Below are 26,084 nucleotides of genomic sequence, written 5' to 3' on the forward strand. Positions count from 1 at the left end.
CACTTCAAACTGAAGGTAAGGGGAGAAATTTATTTATTTATTTATTTATTTATTATTTACTTATTGTTTTGGGGCCACCTTCAACTGTGCTCAGGGCTTACTCCTGGCTTTGCACTTCGAGACCAATCTTGATAGGGTTTGGGTGGTGGAGACCATATGGAGTGCTGGGGATCAAGCACTAATAGGCTGTGTGTAAAGCAGTGCCTTATCACTATTCTATCACTTGGTCCTGAAGTAAAACATTACATTTCTACAAAAAATAGAAAGCTATTGTTTTGGATTAATGTTTTAACACTTTAAAATTTTTGTAAACTCTTACATACATAAGAACTTGACATCAGACTGGAACTGACCTGGGTCTACTCAGAAGGAGATCACATCAGTTAACATCCTTAGGGCAGTCTTGATTTTTGGAAACTGCCAAACTGCGATCCCAGTAACATTATCTGACAACTTTGCAGAAACTATTTGCAAAGGACAAGGGAATCAATTTTAGTCTATCATGAAAATATTGTAATTACTAAGATGTAGAAACATCAAGCTGTGTGAGTTTAGTATGAAACTAAAATATATTCTTAGTACCACTCAATCTTCAACCTATGACATTTGCTCACTTCTCTCTTTTTTTTTTTAATTGGTTTTTGGGTCATACCGGCAGCGCTCAGGGGTTACTGCTGGCTCTATGCTCAGAAATCGCTCCTGCAGACTCAGGGGACCATATGAGATGCCGGGATTCGAACAACCGTCTTTCTGCATGCAAGGCAAATGCCTTACCTCCACTCTATCTCTCTGGTCCCCACTTCTCTATTAATAAAGCTCAATATCATACATTTTAACTTAAAAATAGAATAGCCAGAGTGATAAAACTGAAAATTGGTTCAATTCCACTTCTGAACCATTCTGCTTTTGGAGAAAAGTCTTGCTGTGGACTTTGGAAATAAAAACACAATGTTGGGGGTCGGAGCGGTGGTGCAAGCGGTAAGGCATCTATGCCTTGCCCCCACTAGCCTAGGACAGATGGCGGGCAGTTCGATCCCCTAAAGTCCCATATGATCCCCCAAGCTAGGATCGATTTCTGAGTGCATAAACAGGAGTAACCCCTGAGCGTCATCAGGTGTGGCCAAAAAACCAAAAATAAAAACAAATAAGAAATAAATAAAAAAAAACAATGGCAAGTGAAATTTAAACTGGAAGATAAATGGATAAGTTAATAAGGAATAACTTAAATTTTGATTATTTAAGTCTATAGGAGCATACTTAGTTATAAATATTCCTTAAATATATACACTACAATAGCACCCCAGATTTTATTCCACTGCTTCAGAAAAAATATATCTAGTTTCTTCATATTCTTTTCTCAGTTAACTTTCAAACTTGAAGTATATTACATATAAAGCATCTTTTGTCAAATAAGTTATAGCGAAAACCATACTACCTTTTAGAACCTTTGGGTCACTTCTGAATGCAAACTTTCCTAGTGCCCATTATTATCTAGAAAACTATTCTTTCTCTTGGATACATATTTCAGTTATAACTTCACAATTTTTGCAGATAAGTAAAAATAGAAAAAGTGCCACATGAAAGCTTCTAATTATCTCCATTGACTCTCCTAACTTTTCAGTTACAATATAATTTGCAGATGGTATCACATCATCATCATCATCCTCTCCATGTGGTAGAATGGTATAGAACTGCCATATACTATACAATAATGCTTTATTTTTGTAGAGACTACAAAGTTAAAAGATGAAACCACTATGAACACCTTTAAATGCTATTAAACCAAAAATAGGCCTCACTTTAGATTAAGTATGAGAACTAAATGATAAGAGGTAAAAGACAAGTTAATCTAGTTTCTCAGTGTTCTCAGGAAACTGAGAACACATGGAGACCTCTAGTTCAATAGTGAAGAATTGACTGGTAAGTCACAAGTCCCTGGTAGTGTGTTGAGTGAGGCATTCCACTTGGTACTAAAGATTTTAACAGTGGTGTGTGTGTGTGGGGGGGGGGGGGATGCCCACTAGCTAGAGGCTCATATTTTGCACTCAGGGGATTCAGGTCTGACTCCTGGAACCTCCAGGTCCCCCTCTCCCAAGCACTGTTAGATGTGATCCACTCTCAGTCCTCCATAAAAAAGTACTTTTTTTTTTTAATTTTTATTTTGATGATATTGGCTTATATATCTTTCACAGTAGTATTTTAGGTACATGAAAAAGTACTTTTAAACAAACAGCAGGTCAGAATTATGGGGCCAAATTACTGTAAGCCATAAGGACTACTGATAATGTTAAAATGTAAAAACTGAGTGAGGTTTTAAAGACATTTTAGCATTTTTTTTCCACCAAAATTGAGCACTTAAAATTAAGAACCATCACCACCAAACCGATTAGTTTCTGAATGTGTCTGATTGTTGACATGCAGCTTCAGGGTTAGAACACAGCCTTAAAGGGTCCAGAATCCCAGTGTCTGAGAAACTCTGTTCACTACTTTTTTTTTTTTTATTTTAATTGTGTTAACACTTGCAATCAATAAGTCGCAGGGTTTTTTCTTTTGTTGGGTTTGTTTGGTTTGATTTGGGGGCCATACCCAGTAGCGCTCAGGATATGAGTTGCTCCTGGTACTGTACTCAGAAATCACTTCTGGAAGGTTCAGGGAACCATGAGATACCAAGGACTGAACCTGGGTTGACTGTGTACAAGGCAAACACCTTATCTATTCAAGGTACTGTCACTCTGGCCTCTCTCTCTCTCTCTCCTGCCTTTTATTTATTTATTTATTTATTTATTTATTTATTTATTTATTTATTTATTTATTTATTTTTGGTTTTTGGGTCACTTGGTATTGCTCAGGGATTACTCCTGACTCTACGCTCAAAAAAAATCACTCCTGGCAGGCTCAGGGGACCATATGGGATGCCGGGATTCAAACCACTGTCCTTCTGCATGCAAGGCAAACACCCTACCTCCATGCTATCTCTCCAGCCCCTATGTTCACTTCTAAAGTTTGTCACATTCACTAGATAGCAGAGAAATGGGAAATAAATGCTGTTCTTGTATAAAATATTTGTATTCTAAAATCTAAGTACTTTATCACAAAATCACCTTCTTGATCCTTAAGGCAGCTATGCTTACATATTCTAAACTAGAGAGCAATATATTTAGATATATATATTTTTAAATCTAGTTATACTGGTGATTTCTAATGGATGGCATAAAACTGGTTTTCATCTCCTTGCAATGCTTTCCTTATATACTGGTTACCCAGGAATGTATTCTTTCTTAAATTAATTTGAAATAAATCTAAATAGCATTATATAAATGGTCCCTTTCAGTTTAGTATCTGGAAATAGCTAAGAATTTTTAAAGTGCATCAAGAGAAATGTGCCTTAAGAAAAGAAGAGAAAGAGAAAGGCCTTTGGGGAACTTGCCTTTCCTGTATGAAGCCCTGGACTTTTAACCCCTCGCATATTCCTGCCACCTTGCAAAAGGAGAAGACTTTGTTTCTTGCACTTTCAAGTACTTAAATTCTAGTTACCTGCACCAACCTGCTCTGGGGTAGGGAGAAGGCCAAAATGAGGCCAGCACTCTAAAGTATGTTCCACCTTTTCCACTGAACTGGGAAATCAGTATCATTTGTAATTACCAATGAAGACTTAAAACCAGTGCAAAAGTGCAGCAGGGATGACCTTTGCCTTGCAAGTGGCTGACTGGAGTTCAATCCCCAGCATCCCATTTGGTCACTCAGGCCCTACAGCAATGATTTCTGAGCACAGAGCCAGAAATAACTCCCGACCACCACCGGGTGTGGCCCTCCAAACAAAAACCAAACCAAAACAACAAAAACAAACAAGCAAACAAACATCCAGGCCTGGAAAGGAGAATCAGTGGCGGGGATTCCTGTCCTGAGAACACAAAACTATCGATCCAGTGCTGCTGTGGTGGTGCAAAGCTCTTCACACAGAGATGGAAGAAGAGGGGCTATGATGAGACACTGAGCCAACAAATCTCCAAGTAATTTTCACACATTTCTCTTTTTCTTCCTTTTCAAATTTTACTTGAAAATTTCAGGTTCTTTTTTTCTTTTTGTTTTTTTGGGTCACACCTGGCGCTATGCTCAGAAATCGCCCCTGGCAGGCACGGGGGACCATATGGGATGCTGGGATTCAAACCACCGTCCCTCTGCATGAAAGGCAAACGCCTTACCTCCATGCTATCTTTTCGGCCTCAAATTTCAGGTTCTTTAGAACTGAAGGAAACACTGATTTACAGTCATGATTTGCCCTATTTTTGTCTTAAATTTTAAAGTCTGAAAAGTAATTTTAAAACTTATCTAGCGGTAGGCTGGTGGAGCACTTGTATTGCATGTATGAGGTCCTGGGTCTAATCCATGGTAACAAAAACAAAATAAAACAATGATTAACGTAACATGAGAAGTGTAACAGTTTCCAAAGGATAGGATATTAAAAACAAAAACCCTGACCTTCTCGATGGGAATCAACAGTACTGTTACTAGTATTACAGTAAGTAAAATAGTAATGAATGATTTTGGTTTCTGGGTCACATCTGGCAGTGCCCAGGGGACTATACAGTGCTGGGTTTCATGCATACAAAGATTCATTTGCTATTGTTCAGGCTATTGAACCTCTCTTTCTTGCCCTGCTGCAAGAAACAGTGGAAGCTCATTACATCCTGTAGTTAGTTGTTCATGAAGGTTAAAAAAAAGAAAAAAGAAAAAAAACAACCTACTGAGATGTTTGGGGGCAATAGAAAAAGAAGTTCATGAAGGACATAAGCAGTCTGAAATATGTTAAAAACAATATAGAAACAGAAAGAACCTTAAGACTAAAAATATCTTCAATGACTTTACTTTCCATTTTCTTACATACTGGGGATGGGGGAAAATAAGTTACAGTATTAGCCAATTAAGCATCAGATGAAAACTACACTCCAGTCTAGAGTATCACATAAGTTTAATTCTTTTAGCAGCAAAAGGTGATATTCATCAATTTAAGGTTTTTACTATTTCTTTAGTCTAACAATTCTTTTTCCCAGGTTTATGAATAATAGATCATTTCATAACCTCTTCTCAACTTTTACATTATTGCTTTCATTGTGTAAAAACTATACTAATGCTTTTTAATAAACTTGGCAATGTCTAAAAATATCTTGATACAAGGGCAATGGATAGTTGTCAGATGGGATTTTTGTAAACAATCGTACTTGGGTTAAGAACATAGCCTTAACAGAGAATTAATTCTTTATTATATCCAAAACAGCACAATAAAAACATCCCCAACAGTACATAAACCTACATATAAAATATAGACTATCTCCAATATTTTTCCTCTATATGGTAACACATCAGTATATGCAATAGAAAGTACTGTTGATAGGACAAGAATAACTGATTTAGGCAATGTCCTAATTAGCCAAACAGTAACATTCAAAGACCAGGTAAACAACAATTTCAGTCAGAAAAGCAGTATTAAAAAGATTTCTTACGTAGCTGGGATTCACATACTCCGTTCTCCATTCCTGGTCATTTCATGCACAGTTTGACTACTTCTAATCATAGTTCTTTGCCTTCTTTCATAGAAAAAAAATTATTTAAAGAAGTGGTACAGGGAAGGCATAGCCCAATACCAAATTTACACCACCAAAAAAAAAAAAAATCATAATAAAAGTGAAAAGCTTAAAAAAAAAAAAAAGAATGTTGAATATCGAAGTATTTATCCTAATAATTTTTAAAGGCTTACCATAAATATTTTTCAAAACAACAGGCTTTACAAAATATTATACAGTGTCCTGTTTATAGGAGCAAACAACTTTTAGAGAATATTTTTTAGATTCTCTTTAGTAATTTAATTCTAGTGTACTTTTCATCTCAGGAAGGTTCATAATCGCCTAATTTCTTCTTTACCTAATGATCTGATGTGAGCATATTTTTAACATATTTTTTCTAATTTCTTCCTTACCTAATGATCTGGTATGAGCATATTTTTAACAAAAGAAACTGTCTTAAGTCACTGGTTCTCTTCAAGTTTCATAATTTCTATTAATGTTTCAACATCACATAAATGTGCATTTACAGAAGAAATCTCTCAATCATAAAAACAAAGTAACATTAGTTGCAGGGCTCACAAAGTAAAAAAGAAAATTCTTATCCCAACTTTTTTCTGTTTAAAAATTATAAATTTAAATTAAAAGTACAAGACTAAGCACAGGCACTTTCCAAAAATCAAAAAACAAAGCCCACCCAAGAATTTACTCAAGAGTGATAGAAGACAGCTCTGATTTGGGGGGGTCGTCTCTGGTGGCCTCGGCACAAGCACTAGTCTTTGGCTGCTCTGGCACTTCCTCCTCCTTTTCTGCCAGCCCACTAAGAGACCCCAAGGGAAAGGTGCTTTCACAATGCTGGCTGGAAGACACCTGTGAGATTACAGGCATCTGGACAGAGGAACCGCTCTCCAAAGTGTGCTCTCCAAGGTCATACTGCACCAGGGACTCCTCTTGCTCCTGGGTCAAGTAGTCCGGGACTAGGAAATCACTAAACAGAGGCAAAGAACAAAACAGGGAGTCACTCTTCAAATGAGCAATAGAGGCACAGCAAAAAGATCCCATTTCAAAATCAGGTTGGGTTTTCATTTATTTCTAGTTCTTGAGTTCTTTCATTGTTTTGTTTTTTGGGGGGCCACACCCGGTGACGCTCAGGGGTTACTTCTGGCTCTGCACTCAGAAACTGCTCCTAGCTTGGGGGACCATATGGGATGCTGGGGGATTGAACCGCCAGTCCATTCTAGGTCAGCCGCATGCAAGGTGAACACCCTACTGCTGCTCCACTGCTCCAGCCCCTAGTTCTTGAGTTCTAACTTCCATATTCCCCTGAGTCATCCAAGTACTTTGAAACAAGTATTGTTTTTTTTTTGTTGTTGTTGTTGTTGTTTGTTTTTGGGCCACACCCGGCGGTGCTCAGGGGTTACTCCTGACTGTCTGCTCAGAAATAGCTCCTGGCAGGCACGGGGGACCATATGGGACACCGTGATTCGAACCAACCACCTTTGGTCCTGGATCGGCTGCTTGCAAGGCAAACGCCGCTGTGCTATCTCTCCGGGCCCACAAGTATTGTTTTTTAAACTTTAATTATTTTAACTCTTATTTTAAACTTTATTTATTGATGGATTGGTTTTCGGGCCACACCCTCGTTCTGAAATCAGAAACTGCCTCTGGCAGGTTGGGAGACCATATGGGATGTCAGAAATTGAACCAGGTCCCTCCCAGGTTGGCTGCATGTAAGGCAAATGCCCTATTGCTGTGCTATCTCTCTGGCCCCCTCAAACCAAGTATTTTGAGCCTATCTATCGAACAAGATTACTCTCAGTGTCATGTCAGACACCCAGTCTTTCTTAGTCTGTGGAGAAGGATCTCTGTGTACATATATGATAAGTGCAGTTAGCATTTTCACTAACCCAAGTATATCTGAATAATTTACAATTAGTTTTCTGAAATAAACTAAGAGCAACTTAACTTAGCCTTGTGTCATTCCTTGGACAAGTCAGTTAAAAAAGTGCATATGTGGATAGGTAGCACAGCCGTAGTGTGTTTGTTTTGCATGTGGCCAACACAGGTCGAACACAGATTCGATTCCCGGCATCCTGTATGTTCCCCCTGAGTGCTGCTGGGTGTGACCCCCCCCCCCCCCAAAAAAAAGAAAGTGCACCTGAAGGCCCGGCCTAGCTCAGCAGTAAAAGCTCCTCCTTTCTTGCAGACTGATTCAGGCACAACCACACACTTCATTCAGTGAGCCCAGCAGCACTTATGGGGAAGTCCCGGTGCCATACTCAAGTGTGCAATGTAACCAAGGGTACACGAATCCCACAGTTGAAATGTATGACCCTTGGTGAGCCTAATGGTGCGAACCTCTAGAACCCAACTTAAGTATATGACTCCCATCACCTCAATAACAAAGGAAAAAGGCAATTACTGAAAATCAAAGAGGGAGCTGGAGAGATAGGACAGTAGGTAAAAATGTTTGCCTTGCATGTGGCTGACCTGGGCTGGGTCCCTGGCACCATACATGGTCCCCCGAGCCCTGCCAGGACTGATCCTTGAGCGAGGAGACAGGAATGTGCCCTGAGAACCACCAGGTGTAGCCCCAAAACAAACAAAAAACTCAGCTCTTACACATAAATGATCTTATACAGAAACTAATACAGAGAGAAACATAAACGATTGACTTGTATGTGTCTAGCTATTTTGGTATATGAGAGTGGTAAAAAATCAACTTGGAGCCAGAACTTAGAAATGAAGGTTATAAATGTGACTTAATGTTATCTATCCTTCAGAAAGTATTTACTCATCTTGAAAACAGTTAACATTCTATTGATCCAATAATACTTTAGCATTTAATTGCTGAATGTAAATAAACCAAAATTTCCTCAATAGTGGGGATTATTCCTGAATGAGTACTATAATCAAGAATTTTAGGGGCCGGAGAGATAGCATGGAGGTAAGGCGTTTGCCTCTCATGCAGGAGGTCATCGGTTCGAATCCCGGCGTCCCATATATGGTCCTCCCGTGCCTGCCAGGAGCAATTTCTGAGCCTGGAGCCAGGAATAACCCCTGAGCACTGCCGGGTGTGACCCAAAAACCACAAAAAAAAGAATTTTATTACGTAAAAATACTTTTTTTTTTTGGTTTTTTTTGGGGGGCCACACCCGTTTGACGCTCAGGGGTTACTCCTGGCTATGCGCTCAGAAATCGCCCCTGGCTTGAGGGGACCATATGGGACACCGGGGGATCGAACCTCGGCACTTGCAAGGCAGACACCTTACCTCTAGCGCCACCTTCCCGGCCCCACGTAAAAATACTTTTATTGGGAGAGTCACCAATAGAAGTACCCCCAGGTGGTACTTGGACTCCCTCTTAACTCAGTGCTCAGGGATCATTCCTGGCAGTAGTTGGGGATGTAGGGTGCCAGAGACTGAACCCAGGAATACTGCACACAAAGTGTTTGCTTCAGCCCTTTAAAAGATCTTCCTAGCCCATTCACAAGAGATTTAAAATTGCTCCATCTTTTCCTATGTATCTTTTTCCAGTGGGAGGCCCACACCCAATAGTGCTCAGGGCTTACTCCTGGCTCAGGGCACAAGGATCAGCAATCATTCCTGGTGATGAGTGGGGGAAACCACATAAGGATGCTGGGGATCAAACTCAAGTAGGCTGCACACAAGGTAAATGCCCTCCACGTTGTGCTATCACAAAGGTCCCTATACTTTTCTGTATTTCATAAAATGTCTATGTGATTTTATGTCCTATAAAATTATACTTACTTTTCATAGCTAAAAACGACATTTGAAATAAGCTTTGGAGATCACGAAAGGGCTGAAACATAAGCAAAATATGTGGGAGCTCAGGCTCATAGTGTCCCCTAAGCTCAGTGACCCCTGAACTTCATACTAGGAGCAGCCCTGGGCACTGCTGATTAAAGTTCAAAAATCAAAACCAAAACAAACAAAAAACCTTTAATAATAAAACTTTACTGTTGGGCTATAAAAACGTATACCAGGAGTGTCAAAACTTAATATACTTAAGTAATGTCTTTAACTCACTGTCCAGTTTTAATAGAATTAAACTGCTCATCTGCAAACAATTAAAAATTTCATTATGCTCTATTTTCTGAAAGTGCTTCAGTAATATAGACCAGTGAGATGGAGAGAGGGCACTGCACAGGGAAAGGCATGAGCAAAAGGTATGGGTAATTGGGACACTACTTGGCTCTGAGCATTATCTGACAGAGATATGACAGAGATGATAAGCAGCTGCTCAGAACTAGAAATTATTACTTCTTTGTGTTTGTTTTGCTGTTTGAGTCATGATAATCTCTAATTAATATTCAAAATGAATGCCTGGTTTGAATAGAAAAGCCAAATTTATGCAGGAAAATTTTACTGAAAAGTAAAATAAAAAAAAATAAAATTGTGAGGGGCTGGAGCAATAATATAACTCTGAGGGCCACCAGATGTAGCCCCCCCCCACACAAAATAAATAAAATTGGAAGACTGGAGTGATAATATAATAGAGTAGGGAGTTTGCCTTGTACTCACTGACCCGGGTTTGATCCCCAGCATCCCATATGGATGGTTCCAGCCTCTCTAGAAATGATCCTTGAAAACTGAGTCAGGACTAGGCCCTGAACACTGCTATGTGGCTCAAAAAGACAAAAACAAATGTTTTAAAAATCTTTTATGTTTTGGGGTTAGAGAGATAGCACCGTGTATAGGGTGTTTAGCCTTTACAGGCAGCTGGCCCAGATTAGATTCCCAGCACCCTTATGGTTCCCCTGAGCACCACACCATCATGAGTAATTCCTGATATAGAGCAGGAGTAACACAGTGATATTGCCCTGTCCTTCAAAAACAAATCAAAGCCGTCTACTTTAGAAAGGTTTTGCTACAAAATTAGGATTCCTACAGATGCACAAATTCTGACAATTTGAAAATAGGTAATAATTTTATATCTAGAGAAAACAGTAAATATTATCTTGAAAGCTGACATTTCTCTTTCCCTACATTTCAACTTTTATCCATAAAGAGACATGTTCAATTATAATAGTAGTTAGTGGCAAAGATGGAAGAACTAGAATAAAGGTAACTATTACAATTTATGAATGAATGTTAGAAACATGAAGCTCTTAAATAAAGAAAAATTCATTTGATCTAAAAGTCATCATTTTCAGCGGCCAGAGCAATATACATAGTACAGTGTGTAGGGTGTTGGATTGTATGTGGCCAACCTGGATTTGATCTCTGGCATCCCATATGGTCCCAAGTTCACCAAGATTGACCCCTGAGCATAACTAGGTGCAACATCCCACAAAAACACAACAGAAATGAAACAAAATAGTAATTCCATTAAGTTGCTGGCTTGTTTCTCTTATACGTAAATGCATATTCCTTTATACAGAATTAGTAAAATAAAAGTAATGGCCAAAAATTTTAATAACAGCTAAAGTAATCTAAACTGAGTACCATTTAACAGTTAAGATTTCCAGTAAGGTTTAATTATTTTTTGGTGATATCAGTGATCGAATTGAGATCTCATGCGTTTAAGGCATGCACTTTACCAGAGTCACATCTCTGGCTTGAATAAATAACTTTATATCATTAAACAAAACAAGAGGATAAGTAGTCTTATAGGAAGATTTCTTATACCAGCTAGAAAAATAATTTTCATTGTATATATTGAGAAGCAAAATTTTATGAGCTCAGGAGATCAGAGGAGAGAGTGGAGACTGAGAGGGACTGTGACTGATTAGCTGGCAACCTGATCAACCCAGCAGGTGCCTGAAAGCAGGAAAGAGGGTTTAGGAAGCAGTTTTCCTGGGCGGCTTTGCACTCTGCACCTCACCTGCTCTGGAAGTAGTTTGCTAGCTCTGACGCTTCATGGTTCAGACTCCTCAGGTGCACGATTAAATTTCCAGAGTTGGTGAACATGGCGCCACAAGTTTTGCACTCGTAAATCCGAGGCTTGCGGATAATGTGCCGGGAAACCCTCATGTGGTGTTTATATTCCCCGAAGGAAGTGAAAGTGGCACTACATATCTGGCACCGGAAACAGCGTTTACCTTCATGCTTTAGGCGATGCATCTTTAGCGAGTAAGCCCTGGTGAACTTTTTTCCACAGCGGTCACACTGAAATGGTTTAATTCCTATAAAAGAAAGCAAAGCAAAATATTGTCTAAAACCAAAATAGACCAAAGGTATAAAGCTCACAAATTTCTGAACTGTAACAGTACAGGAATAGATGATCTGAGAACACGAAAACACACACAGACACAGACACACACACGAATAGATGATCTGAGAACACGAACACACACATACACAGAGCCAGGGTTGGCTTTATGCAAGTAAGTGTCTACCTGTACTATCACTCCAGCGTAAGTCCAAATCTTATATATATATAAAACATCAAGCAGTAAATTTAGGGCCCGGAGAGATAGCATGGAGGTAAGGCGATTGCCTTTCATGCAGGATGTCATCGGTTCGAATCCCGGGGTCCCATATGGTCCCCCATGCCTGCCAGGAGCAATTTCTGAGCCTGGAGCCAGGAATAACCCCTGAGCACTGCCGGGTGTGACCCAAAAACCACACACACACACACAAAAAAAAAGTAGTAAATTTAATAAAAAGATGTGAGTGATCAGTATCTACTTTTTACCCGTCATAGGAAGAAATGAAAAAATAATTTAATGACAAAAAACGAGAGTATGTGAACTCTGAAGTATATTAATGAGGGCCAAATCAATAGTGCAGAGGGGAAGACCTTGCATAAGGCTGACCTGGGTTTGATTCCTGGCACTCAATATGACATCCTAAGCAGTAGCAGGAGTGATCCCTGAGTGAAGAGTTAGGAGTAAGTAGTAGCACCTCTGGATGTTGGCCTGTCCCCCAAAAGTACACACATATGAATAATGTTTCCTCCAGTTCGTTGTCACAGTTTGGCAAAAATTTGAAAACCTTCAAAATACAATCTTCTAATTTAACAAAGCACAGGAACTGGTATTAGCTATGAAACCACTAGACCAAATTACTAAAGGGAGAGGAAGATAACACAATGGACAAAAGTAGCAAAGATTTCTTACTCATCGGAAGTCACTGTTCTTTTTCAAATTTGTTTTTGGGGAGATGCTCAGGAGTCACGCCTGGCAACTTGGGAAGTAATATGGTTACCAGAGACAGGACTGGCTGTGTGTTATACAAGTGCCCTCCCTTCCCCTGCTATACTCTGGACCCTGTTTTTGGGGAGTGAGTAGTACTAGGGGACTATATGGGGTGCTGGGAATCAAGCCCAGGCAGGCTGCATATAAACAGGTACCCTGTTCATTGTGCTACTGCTCTGGTTCTGAGTGGTTCATGTTTTTATCTACCAGATTTTTGTGGCCTCTAACATGATCATGAACTCAAATGTCCAACCTGTTTTACACTTCCTTTGTCACATTTCTTTTGGGGCTGGAGGGAAGGAGTTGGGGCCACACCCATTGGTGCTCAGGGTTGTAGTGCTAGGACTAAACTGGGGTAAGCTTCACACAAAGCAAGGACCTTGATTCCTGTATATTTCTCTGGCTCCCATTTGTCTTTTATACTACATAAAAATAGTACAACTCAGTCAAGCACACACACATTTATTTTTAAGTTTTTTTCCTTTACTTTTTCCCAATTACCAATAATTGCACCTCAGATAAACCTCACTAGTTACAATACTACCACTGCAAAGCTGCTGGTTGTTGTTTTTTTAAATCACACCTGGTGGTGCTCAGAGACATGTGGTGCCGGGAATCTGAACAGGAATTAAACTGTCAGCTGCACACAAAACTTGTGTTTGACCTCTGGCATAACAATTTTTTTGGGGGGGGTGCACACCCGGCAGTGTTCAGTGGTTACTTCTGGCAGGCTTGGGGGACCATATGGGATGCCTGGGATCAAACCCGGTCGGCCACATGCAAGGCAAACACCCTACACACTGTGCCACTGTTCTGGCCCAACAATATTTTTTTAATTTGCATATTATGTCCACATATATCTCTTTAAGTTGTAATCAGAATACTTGAATACTTATTGCCTGTGGCAGATGAAGTGGCAAACATTTCTGGAAATGTGCCATTTCAGCAACAGATACCAAGGCTTTTATCCCTGACGTACATTTTTTAAAACTCAAAACACTTTCAGTTACATATTCTTTTATGTATCTGGTGCCAGATAATTGAGCTCAGGACCTTAGACATTCAAGACCAGTGTTCTTGCACTGAATTAACATTCATGGTCCCCTATCTTTCTGTATATTTTTTCCCCTAGGGTTTTATGGTAATGTTTTCAAGTACTCATCAATGCACACTAATAATAACAGGGAAGATGCCATTACCTGAGTGGATGAGCATGTGCTGTTTTAGGTTCTGAATACGGGTGAATCGCACCCCACAAGTCGGACACTGATAAGGTCTATCACGACCATTGGGGCTTGGCCGCTCGGTACTGCTGGTGGAAGGAGCAATGTAGAGTTGGTAGGGATATTGAACATTTTCCAATCTAAAAAAACAGACCAAAGAAGGCAACCAGGCTCTGATTTTTAAGATGAATACGCATTTCTGCACATTAATGAACAAAACAAACAACATGTAGCAATATACTGTTCTGTCTCATTTAGAAACCAACTCTTTAGTGTTATCATTTGTTAAGCAGGATAAACTGACCTACCCAGGGGACCTAGGCCTCCCCGCCCCCAGCCTTTCCATCAGACAAACACTGTAATGAGAATCTCCCTTCAGCAATGCAAGGCCAACTAACACTACACCCAGTGATGCTCAGGGGTTACTCCTGGCTACACGCTCAGAAATCGCTCCTGGCTTGGGGAACCATATGGGACACCGGGAGATCGAACTGATATCCTTCCTAGGTCAGCTGCGTGCAAGGCAAGCGCCCTACTGCTGCATTATCATCGCTCCGGCCCCCAACTAAGTCTTCAGTACTGCATCCCTCCCATCAATCTGTCCTCCTTGCTTTTCAACAGTAATAAATCATAGTCAACTCTTCCCCTTTTTAAAAAGTGGGTTCCCCAGCAGTGCTAGAGACCAAGTAGGAGTCAAAAATAGTTGCTCAGTGGCTTGGGCCTGGGGGTCCATGGGAGTCCACCTCAGAGCTAGAGCATCACAGGCACAAACTCCTTCTGCAGCCATCTCCTCGCCCTGGTCTCCTGCTTCACTGGGTTTCAGCATGAAGCATAAAAGCCTTTGTTAAGGCCGGGAAGACTTCAGGATCTGGGTTCTGGCTCAAATCAGAAGTACTCATCAATCAAGCTGCTTTTATTACATTCACCCCCAGATGCACAGTAGATTCCCAAATTTACTTGACTTAATTTTAATTGCTCTTTATCAGAAAAAAAAATCAATGTATTGATCCCTGAAAATATACTTTGAGAAGAAAAAGAAAGTCTCCTCCACTCCAACTGGACTCAGAACTACCAACCCTAACTGCCCAGCACCCCACCAGGGGGACACTTTTCTACTCTAGGAGATACAGTTTGCTCTAAACCAAGAGCACCTCTGACAGCTTGATGAGGTATGTGTCTTCTGCCCACCTTCCTGGACAACTTCATTTGTTTGATGTTCTTCCTATCAGTATATACCAGTTTAGCAGAATGGGCAGTTAACAAGAGCTTACTAAACCTTCTACCATTATACTAATGACTTCACTAGAGATACAGTAATTTTCTTTTTTTTTTTTTTTTTTTTTTGGTTTTTGGGCCACACCCGGCGGTGCTCAGGGGTTACTCCTGGCTGTCTGCTCAGAAATAGCTCCTGGCAGGCACGGGAGACCATATGGGACACCGGGATTCGAACCAACCACCTTTTGGTCCTGGATAGGCTGCTTGCAAGGCAAACATCGCTGTGCTATCTCTCCGGGCCCGAGATACAGTAATTTTCACAAATTAGCTTGTCACTATACTTTTTTCTTTCCTTTTTTTTTTTTTTGGGGGGGGGAGGGCACACCCGTTTGACGCTCAAGGGTTACTCCTGGCTATGCACTCAGAAATTGCTCCTGGCTTGGGGGGGGGGACCATATGGGAGCTGGGGAATCAAACTGACGTCCATCCTAGACTAGCACTTGTAAAGCAGACGCCTTACCTCTAGCACCACCACTCTGGCCCCTTTTAAAATTTTTTTCTTTCTTTCTGTTCTTTTTTAAATAACTTTGCTCTCACTTATCTCACTTACATTTGGAAACAAATGTATTATGGTCATTTATGTGAGTGCACTGTCTTTAAATAAAATGAAAAAAAAAAAAAAGATCACAGCTGTGATATAAAGTAAACTAAAGAAATAAAAGAGAATGAATGGTGACCTGGGCTGTAGTGGATGAAGGAAAAGTGATGTAGTGTATATTAGAAGCCAACTTGACAGAACTGGCTTAAAGATTATTTAATAGAGAGTTGGGGGAGATGAGAAGAGAAAGGACAGGTGTAATTCCTAAAAATACTGCTTGAGAATGTGTGGGAGACAGTGCTGTTTATTGAGATGGCAAAGACTGGAGAAGCAGGCTCTGATGGGGAGTTGTGAACCCAAGTTTTCTTTTTGCCATGTAAAATCTGAAATGCACCTGTAGCCTGGTGAGTCTAGGTGGAGACAATAAGCAGGAAAAGCTAATCTGAAGACAACATGGATGCACCGAGCTTGGCAGTCAATATTTTTGGACTTGCACACCACACAATCTGTGTTCGGGCTTTGCAATATATCAATCATATAAATTTATCTCATCAATAATACAATCAATCATAATCAATTGATCCTGTCATCAACAGACTGTATGTATATATATTTTATCTTGTGTGGTGGTACCCAGTGACAAAACCCAGAACTTTACATAGGAGAGACCTATGATCTACCACTTTTTTGGCTTTTTGGGTCACACCCAATGGCGCCAGGGGGTACTCCTGGCTCTGCTCAGAAATCACTCCTGGCAGGCTCAGGGAACCATATGGGATGCTGAGAATCGAACTCGGTCTGTCCCGGGTCAGTCGTGTGCAAGGCAAACGCCCTACTGCTGTGCTATCTCTCCAGCCCCTACCACTGAGTTCTGACTAAAGGCCTCGACATGTAAACAAATGAATATGTCAAAATTCCAACCAAACTTGATTTACAACTAAAGGTGATAAGAGTGGTAGTGGTTGCTTTCTAGTTTGTCAATGTCCTTATTGTCTATTTATAAGTGTGTGTGGTGCTAGCCATTGAGCCTAGAGCCTCCCACGTACAAGGCAAATGCTCTACCATATCCCTGAATCACTATAGTTACAAAAGTGATAAGACAGTTTTAGTGATGAGAATGGTTTTTGAAACACCAAAACCAAAATAAGCAACATGGAATAGGTGTAATTCATAAGAAGATGCTGCCTCATTACTCTGAAAATCATATTCAAGTGGGGTCCCAATAGCCTTCCTACATTGATTTCCAGATAAAATGCTTTCAATTCAGAGTTGAAAGCACAATCCCCTTCCAGAAGTACATACTATTTCAGTACTAACCGGTCATCATCCTCTGTGTGAGCATTAGTATTCGAAGTACTCTGAAGTGTAGGCAGCCCTTCAGTGCCACCTTCATCTACTGAGCCTGTCGATAGAAGGAAAAGAAACAGATATTAATATTTTGACGTAAATGAGTCAAAAGAGCAATGCGAGGCAAGTACCTTACCTCCTCAACAATCACTAGCTTTCTTGGTTTTGTTTTTGGGCCACAATTGTACTCAAGGAAAGCTCCTGGCTCTAGGCTCGAGGGACCATAGGCAGTGCTGCGGACTGATGGCATGATAGATTAACAACCTTCCTGCTCTACCCCTCCTGGCTTCCATTTTTCATTTGAATCATGAAGTTTCTGTGGTAAAACATACGATTCCCTGAGCACTACCAGAAGTGATTCACTGAGTGTAGAGCTAATATTAAATCCTGAGCACCTCTGGACATGGCACAAAACAAATAAATCATGGTATGGGGATGTGGCTTACTAGTTAACCACTTGCCTGCAGGTGTGAGGCCCTGAATCTGATGCCTATCACTGGACAGTCCCCCAGGTACTAATGGGAGCGACTCTTAAGCAGTGAACCTAGAATTCCCTCAGTACCGAGGCAAGAGTGGGTCTCTCAAGTTTCCTTCAAATGATTTAAAAAAAAAATATCATGGGATTGAGGAAAAAGCTCGAAGGACTGGAACTCATGTTTATACGTGGGTGTCCTGGGTTTGATTCCCAACACCTCCTGATTGCCTAAGAAGCACCACCAGGAGTGGCCTGAATACTGAGTCAGGAGCAGTCTAAGCTCCATTGAGTATAGCCAAAAAGAAAGGGAAAGAAATCATCTGTAAGATATATAATTACTTAAGTCCTTTAGGATTATATCTTTGATTTGAGAAACATCATCAATTAAAAAAAAATTAAATGTAATGACTCTATACAACAGCAAAATTAAGTAACTTTTTTGGGGGGTACACAGCCAGCTGAGTCAGGGGACCCATTTAGTGCTAGGGATGGAACTCAAGTTTCTTCATATAAAGCATGTACTCCAGCTTTCTACTGTCCTTGGGGCAGTAGAAAGTACAGGACTAAGGTGTTTGCTTTGCATGCAGCAATCCTGGTTTGATCTCTGGTTCATGGTCCCTCAGTACTGTAGGGAGGAGCTCCTGAGCAGAGAGCTAAGAGCAGCCTTGAGCACTACCAGTGATACCCAATGGTCCGTCCTTTGACCCTTCCCTCCCCTCCCCCACCATATATCAAAGCTATCTCCTTGACACCAGAACTTTTATTTTCCCCAGTGTTTTTGGCCACACCTAGCAGTGTGGACCACATGGTCAGTTGCATACAGGCAAGTGCCTACCCACTATAATTCTCTGACACCAATCTTTTAATTCTTTTTTTCCTTTTTTTTTTGGGGGGGGGGGGAATACCCGGTGGTGTTCAGGAGTTATTTCTGGCTCTGCACTCAGAAATCACTCAGAGATAGCATGGAGGTAAGGCGTTTGCCTTGTATGCAGAAGGACGTTGGTTCAAATCCCAGCATCCCATATAGTCCCCCGAGCTTGCCAGGAGCGATTTCTAAGCCTAGAGCCAGGAGTAAGCCCTGAGCGCTGCTGGGTGTGACCCAAGAAAACCAAAAAACAAACAAAAAAAAATGTTAAGCTCTTCAAAGCCAAGTATTGAACCTGCATGCAAGACAAATGCCCCTAGCCTGGAACATTATTTTCCTTTAGGAATACCTGAAGATACTGTTCCACTGATTTCTCTTGAAGAGAAGAAATGAACACTTCCTCAAAGAAGAAATAAAATTGGTCAAAAGGCACAAGAAAAAAATGCTCCACATCACTAATCATCAGGGAGATGAAAATCAAAACAACAATGAGGAACCATCTCATGCCATAGAGACTGGTACACATCACAAAGACCAAGAACAATCAGTGCTGGAGGGGATGTGGAGAAAAAGGAACTCTCATTCACTGCTGATGGGAATGCCTTCTACTGGAAATTGAGCTCCTTTATAATCCAGCTCTACCACTCTTAGGGATATACCCCAGGAACACAAAACAATACAAAAATGCCTTCTGCACACCTATATTCATTGCAGCACTATTTATAATAGCCAGAATCTTGAAAAACCCCAGATGCCCAACATCAGATGAATGGCTAAAGAAAATCTGGTATATATACACAATGAAATACTATGCAGCCATCATATCATACCCTACTACTGTGCTATTGTTTCGGCCCCCATCAGGAAAAATGAAGTCGTGAAATTGTCCTATATACATGGAAGGACACAGAAACTATTATGCTGAGTGGAATAAGTCAGAGGGAGAGAGACAGAATAGTTTTACTTATCTGTGAGATTTAAGAAAAATAAAAGACAGTATGGTAATAATACCGAGACAATAGAGATGAGGGTTAGAAAGACTGGCCTACAATATGAAGCTTACCAAAGAGTGGTGAGTGCAGTTAGAGAAATAACTACACTAACAACTAGGTTGACTATGGTAATGAGTGAGAGAAATTGAATGCTTGTCTTGAATACAGGCCGGAAGTGGAGAAGGGAGATGGGGCAGAAGGCTGCACTGATGAAGGAAGGGTGGGGGGGGTGTTCTTTTTTATGGCTGAAACCTAATCACAAACATGTTTGTAATCATGGTGCTTAAATAACAATTTTTTTTTGTGTGTGTGTGTGGTTTTTGGGTCACACCCAGCAGTGCTCAGGGGTTATTTCTGGCTCCAGGCTCAGAAATTGCTCCTGGCAGGCACAGGGGACCATATGGGGCACCGGGATTCGAACCGATGACCTCCTGCATGAAAGGCAAACGCCTTACCTCCATGCTATCTCTCCGGCCCCAAATAACAATATTTTAAAAATAAAAATAAAAAAGAATACCAAACACAGGACAGGGAAAATAGACCAACAGACTGCATATGTTGTAAGCAGAGAGTTCGAGTTTAGTACTAGCACAATGTGGTCACTGAGCATGTCAGGTGAGGACCCAGTGGCCCCAACATCTTGGCACTTGTCTTGAGCAGCACTGCATGAGCAAGCAGAGTAATGTATGTCTGCAAATGGGGAGTGGGAGGCCCCTGTTGTGGAAATGGGGATAAATCCAAACTTTTTGTTTCCTGTTGACTCTGAAGGTCCAGACGTTTTCAGAAATCGGACTAGGTACATTTATTTTTCCTGCTCATTCTTAAATGCTCTCACCCAGCTCCACACTTCCTGCGTTCTATCTGTTTAGCATTTTTCCTCTTTCTCTCTTTTTCTTCATGAGTTAACTGCACTGTGGGCAGGAAGTCCCTCCTCTTTGTCCACAGTGCTCAGACCATTGTGAAGGTACCCCAGTGAAGGGAGATGGGAGGTTGTGGTGGCTCCACCTGGGCACTGTTGCTGGCCAGACACCATTTCACACCTCCACACTGGATTAAGCTAAAACCCCAGGCCTTCTCCACTTACTATTAAAGACTTTATGTCTTTCCTCTGTATCTACTTATTAAACTTATTTCAAGTCCTTCTTTTCTTGGTGTTGGTTTTCAGATCACACTCAGCAAGTGGCCCACCAGGTCAGTGCTCACCGCTGCAGGATTAACCCAGGTCTCCTCATCAAAGCATTAGTGCCAGCCCTCCAAATCATTCTAGTTTCTTTTTAACCCAAATGTGAATGTGGGGCAGATAATGAGTCTTTACCTAGGAAAAAACTATTTACTGGTCATTATTTTTCCATTCTAACTCTTTTTTCCTTAAAGAAAAGGGGAACTGAATACTCACATTTCAATCTATTCTAGGATAAAAACAGTAACAATATTTGGAACTGATTACCATGGTCACATAAAAAGTAACTAAAAACAGTTGCAATTATTCAGAGTAAAGATAGAATTTAAGTCTAAAGATTAATACTTTAGGGTTGAGAAGTGGCTTTAAAGGCAGAAAGACTGACCTCACTCCATTATCAGACAAGTCCTATCAACTTGGGAGTGGAGAGGAGTGTGAAGGCTCGAGGAGTGCAATTTAAAACCACTCTCTTTCAATTATTCTAGTATGCTCAAGACAGTTTTAAAAAGTTAACAGACAGGGCCGGGCGGTGGCGCTAGAGGTAAGGTGCCTGCCTTGCCTGCGCTAGCCTAGGATGGACCGCGGTTCGATCCCCGGCATCCCATATGGTCCCCCAAGCCAGGAGTGACTTCTGAGTGCATAGCCAGGAGTAACCCCTGAGCGTCACCGGGTGTGGCCCAAAAAACCAAAAAAAAAAAAAAAAAAGACTTAAAAAAAAAAAAAAAGTTAACAGACAAAGAACTAAGACGAGTCAGATAGTACTAGGCTTAAGGTGCTTCCCTTGCATGGGGATGCTGGTGGTCCCATCACTGAACCTAATACCCTTTCTCCACAAAGAGCTAAGATGTAGTAAAAGACCAGTAGTAAGCCCAGAAAAAAAAATCCCACAATTTCAGTACTCCAGAGCCTTTCCAATACTGAAAACTAAGGTGGTTATCCACAGAGATGCATATTCTCTATTCTACATGTCTGAGAGACAATGCTTCCCTTGACACTTGGCAGAGGCAGTCTCTAAACTGGCACAAACAAAAAGGACAATGCTTCCAACCAGGCATTTGTGTTTTTCTCTTGGACATAAATAACCTCGCAGAATACCAGGTCTTCCTGGTCTAAGACATGGGGCTGGAGAGAGCATGGAGGTAAGGCATTTGCCTTGCACGCTGAATGAAGGTTGATGGTTCGAATCCCGGCATCCCATATGGTCCCCCGAGCCTGCCAGGAGTGAACCAAAAACCAAAAACCAAAAACCAAAAACCAAAAAAAAAAAAAAAAAAAGATAAAGCATATCACTTTGTTAAGCATGTATGAAAGCACGGTCATGGTGTAATCCTGCAAAACCAAATACCCTCCTCCTTTCCAGCTAAAACATGTTATTCCTGGTTGAAGTTTATTTAGTCAGCATTCCTAGATATTTATGATATCCACATAAATTATCCCAGCTTTTTGACATCGCAGGTCCTAATAAGCAAATTCCATTTCTAGGATCTTCCCTAAAAGTCACCAAAAACAAGCCAAAATAATCCACTAAGTCTTTTTAAGCCCCTAACCATCCCCTGATATGTGAGCTCCAGTGCTGCATGCAAACAAACAATAAACTCCTAAATGAGGGCACTGAAGGTCTCTTTCTTATACCTACACTCAAGAACTGTCTGTCGGTCTAGTCTAGTGTATTAATTCTGGTCTACAGGAGCAATGGAGGGTAAGCATAGGTCTGGTTCATTTGTTTGAACTGGACTGGAAGCTGAGATTAGATCTTGAACTGTCACAAACTTGACAAGGTGGGACATAGAATAATTTTAACATTTTTCTACAAAATGACAGCAGTTGGCCAGAAATGCACACACAGTGCATGTTCTCATTCTACAAAACACAAAATGGTTTCTATAGAGAAAGCACCTTACAGGTGACCAGGGACTGAAACTGGGAGGGAGTCACTGGGAAAAATGAATGAAAATGTTATAAACTTGTACTGCTAACTTTATAATAATTGGTGATTGCATGACTCTGTGAATACACTAAAATCTACCAAAGTATTTATTTACATATCCTTTAAGTGGGTGGATTTTATAATAGATAAGTTATATTTCAGTGAAGACTAAATAACAATCTAATAAAAACCTAGTAAGGGGGGCCAGAGAGATAGCATGGAGGTAAGGTGCTTGCCTTTTATGCAGAAGGTCATTGGTTCAAATCCCGGCACCCCATATGGTCTCCCGAGCCTGGTAGGAGCGATTTCTGAGCACAGACCCAGGAGTAACCCCTGAGCACCGCTGGGTGTGACCCAAAAACAAAACAAAAATTCCAGACTATTTGCATAGCTCTGGCAGATACTGTTAGAAATCTGTAATATCCAATGTGCTTTATTTATTTATTTATTTATTTATTTATTTATTTATTTATTTTGTTTTTGTGTCACACTGGGCAGTGCTCAGGGGACCATATGGGATGCCGGGATTCGAACCACCGTCCTTCTGCATGCAAGGCAAATGGCTTACCTCCCTGCTATCTCTCTGGCTCCCAATGTGCTTTTATTTTGACTGATGAACTGTATTAGCAATATGCATGGCTTTCTAGATTCCTTGTAATTAATTAGGAAAACTGTGACATAATTTTACAGTTTTAAGATTTTATGGGAACATCAGTATTTTCCTGATAAAAGTGGTGCCCTGACCAGAAGAAAGCTCAAGTAAGATGAAGAAAGCATCTTGTAACTATGTGACTGTCAAGTGGCTTATATGAAGAAAGCCAATCAGCCAAGGATGGAGCTATATGCAAGGAGTCCACGTGACTAATCATACTGGAGAGCCACTACACTAGTCCTGGAATGCCTGTTTCTGAGCATGTTCAATGGTAAAAATTAAACCCCGTTTGGTTTAGACTCTGAAGGATCATGTGTTGTGCTGTGGAAAGGAACCTGCAAGGCTCTTCACAGCACTCAAATCCCTAGTCCTCTCATCTTTTTCATATTTTATTCACAATATCCTGTACTGACTTCACTGCTCAACCAAACTGCAATACACTTCCACACCTTTTTAATTTTCATATTTTCTAAGAAATAAAACTCCTTAGTCTAAGCAAACACCTACTTACTGAGCATAAGTATGTATTTGCTCTTCATTTTGTGAATCCAGCACAACTTGTTCACAACGCCATGCCTTTTTGTTTTGTTTTGGGCCATACTCTGGCAGTGCTAAGGGTAAATAAATTACTTCTGGCTCTTCACTCAGGAATCACTTCTGGCAGACTTGGGGGGACCATATCGGATACTGGGGATTGAGCCTGGGTCAGTTGAGTGCAAGGCAAATGCCCTCCTCACTGTACCATCTCTCTGGCTCTTCTAGGCTTATTTAAGTTACTAATATTAATTTCATGAAGCCTGCCCCCAGTGGTGCTCAGAAGCCACCATCTCTAAGCCAGCAGTGCCTGGAGAGCCCTGAGGTGCTGGATGTCCAAGTCAGGATTTAGCAAATGCAATGCTATGCTCTACTGCCTGCTAGATCCTTAGTGCCTCAGGCTGATGGTTTATAAACTTGCTTCCTAAATTGAGACTATCAATTCTTCAGATGCAGAGACCATGTCTATTTTTAATATACAATGTTTGACAGGTTTTCAATATTTAAATAAAAAAAAACTATTTTTGTTTAGTTTTAGGGACATACCTGGTAGTGCTCAGGGGTTCTGTTCTTTCCAGTGGTGTTCTGGGGATCAGATGATGCTGGGGGTTGAACCTGGGGCTCCTCTATGCAAATCATTTTCTCTAACAATTTACACTATTTTCCCATCCCTAAGTGTACTATTTGTTTGTTTGTTTGTTTTGGCCACACTCCTGGCTCTGCACTCAAGAAATTACTCGGTAGATTTGGGGGACCATATAGGATGCTGAGAGAACCTACTGTGCTATCACTCGGGCCCTCCTCAATAGATTCCTGTAATGAGAATAACGACCAACATTTTTGGTGTGTGTGTATATACATATACATACATACATGTAAATATATATATTTGCCTTTTTTCCCTCTTATTATTCAACAATGTTTCCTCTCCAATGTTTATACTATTAAGAAAAATTGGGGTCAGAATGATAGTTAGGCACTTGCTTGCATGAGGCCAACCCAAGCTCTATCCCCAGCACCCCTCCTATAGTTCCGGAGTCCACCAGGAGTAATTCCTGAGCACAGAGCCAGGAATAAGCTCTAAGCACTGCTAGATGTGGCCCAGAAACAAAAACAAAAAGAAAAAAGAAAAAGTATGATAGTATAGCAGATAAACAAATCCAGTTATCATGTTTGTTTGTTTCATTTTTCCTATAGACCCCACAAGGCATATAAAATTTAAAGTGCACTTAACTATGTTTAAATGGACTTTACAGCATCATGAAAAACACAGAAGACATACATACCTATAGAGGAAGACTGTGGACTAATCAGAAGGTCCTCTTGGACTGGCTCACTTCCAGGAACAGTCTGCTGATCGCTTAGTGAGCTCTGGGATGCACTGACAGGCTGCGACACCTCCTCGTGGACCTCCTCATCACTTAACCTCTCTACTTTGACCCGGACATCTTCTTCAGTACCCAGGGGCAAGGCCGTTTTGGTGCTTTCACAAGCTATGTAATCGGCTGTTCTTCTCCCTGGCTCAGATGGGCCAGGTAATTCTAAAGTCCGGGTGTTTTCTGCCTGCTTAACCTTTTCAGGTTGCATCCTTCGATCAATTCCGAAAGGAAAAGTCCAGGGAAAAGCTAAGGAAGAGTCAGCTGGCTGGTTTCTATTTTCAGAGTAGGAAGCTGAAGAATTCAGCACCTGTGGAGAACTTGTTTGTGTGCTACATTTGACAGGACTTTCCGGAGACATAACGATGTAGCTTTTGCGCTTTCTCCGGGATTCTCTGCAGACAGGAATGGTTCTTTCTACCATGCTGCACTCTGAAGACACTGGAGACAGACTTCCATCTCGAGAAGTGAAATTGCAGTTCGAGTTATTTTCTTGTCCAGCGTCTAAGCCTTTTTCCGGTTGGCTGTTGGGTGTATTCCATAAAATGCTTGATTTCATGAACTCCGAGCAGGTGCTTGCAACACTGAACATTTGCATATAGCTGGCTGCAGCTAGAACATCGATGATATTTTCTGTGTTAATGGACAGAGTGGCTGTGTAAGCATATTCTAAAAGAGGTATGAAGCCAGTCACTGTGACATGATGCAAATCCAGCACGTTTTTGTTCTCATCCTCTGCTTGGCCTACAAGTTTGGTGCGAAAGAAATCACTGCAAGCTGCTAATACCACCTTATGTGCCCGGAAAATTTTGTCCTGGACACGGATAGTGATATCACAAAAATGTCCATCATTTCGCAGCATATTTAGCTTTCCAAGCATTTCCTGGCTGTGGGAAGAGGAGCTATGAGTAAATGTTTTCACACCCATCTTTTCCTTCCTCTTCCACAGATGCTCTTCAAGGATGCAAATGAATCAGGAA

At 40.9% G+C, this 26,084-nt stretch overlaps 1 protein-coding gene across 5 annotated transcripts; it reads right to left on the bottom strand.

Annotated features, from left to right (window-relative positions):
- Window positions 1-4,848: 4,848 nt before the first annotated feature.
- Window positions 4,849-26,084, bottom strand: ZBTB44 (zinc finger and BTB domain containing 44). 5 transcript variants are annotated; one of them, XM_049778232.1, is made up of 6 exons: window positions 25,015-26,084; window positions 17,074-17,158; window positions 13,920-14,083; window positions 11,623-11,706; window positions 6,343-6,352; window positions 4,849-5,585 (listed from the first exon to the last, which is right to left on the bottom strand). In XM_049778232.1, exons 1-6 carry the CDS (start codon window positions 26,030-26,032, stop codon window positions 5,513-5,515), a joined length of 1,434 nt encoding a protein of 477 aa, XP_049634189.1. In that variant the 5' UTR covers window positions 26,033-26,084; the 3' UTR covers window positions 4,849-5,512. The 5 variants fall into 5 exon arrangements, with proteins under 5 accessions (XP_049634189.1, XP_049634187.1, XP_049634186.1 ...); XM_049778230.1 differs by having other exon boundaries at window positions 4,849-6,546; window positions 11,406-11,706; window positions 13,920-14,029; XM_049778229.1 differs by having other exon boundaries at window positions 4,849-6,546; window positions 11,406-11,706; window positions 13,920-14,032.

The sequence above is a fragment of the Suncus etruscus genome, chromosome 8 (assembly GCF_024139225.1).
Source record: "Suncus etruscus isolate mSunEtr1 chromosome 8, mSunEtr1.pri.cur, whole genome shotgun sequence".
NCBI classification, from domain to species: domain Eukaryota; kingdom Metazoa; phylum Chordata; class Mammalia; order Eulipotyphla; family Soricidae; genus Suncus; species Suncus etruscus.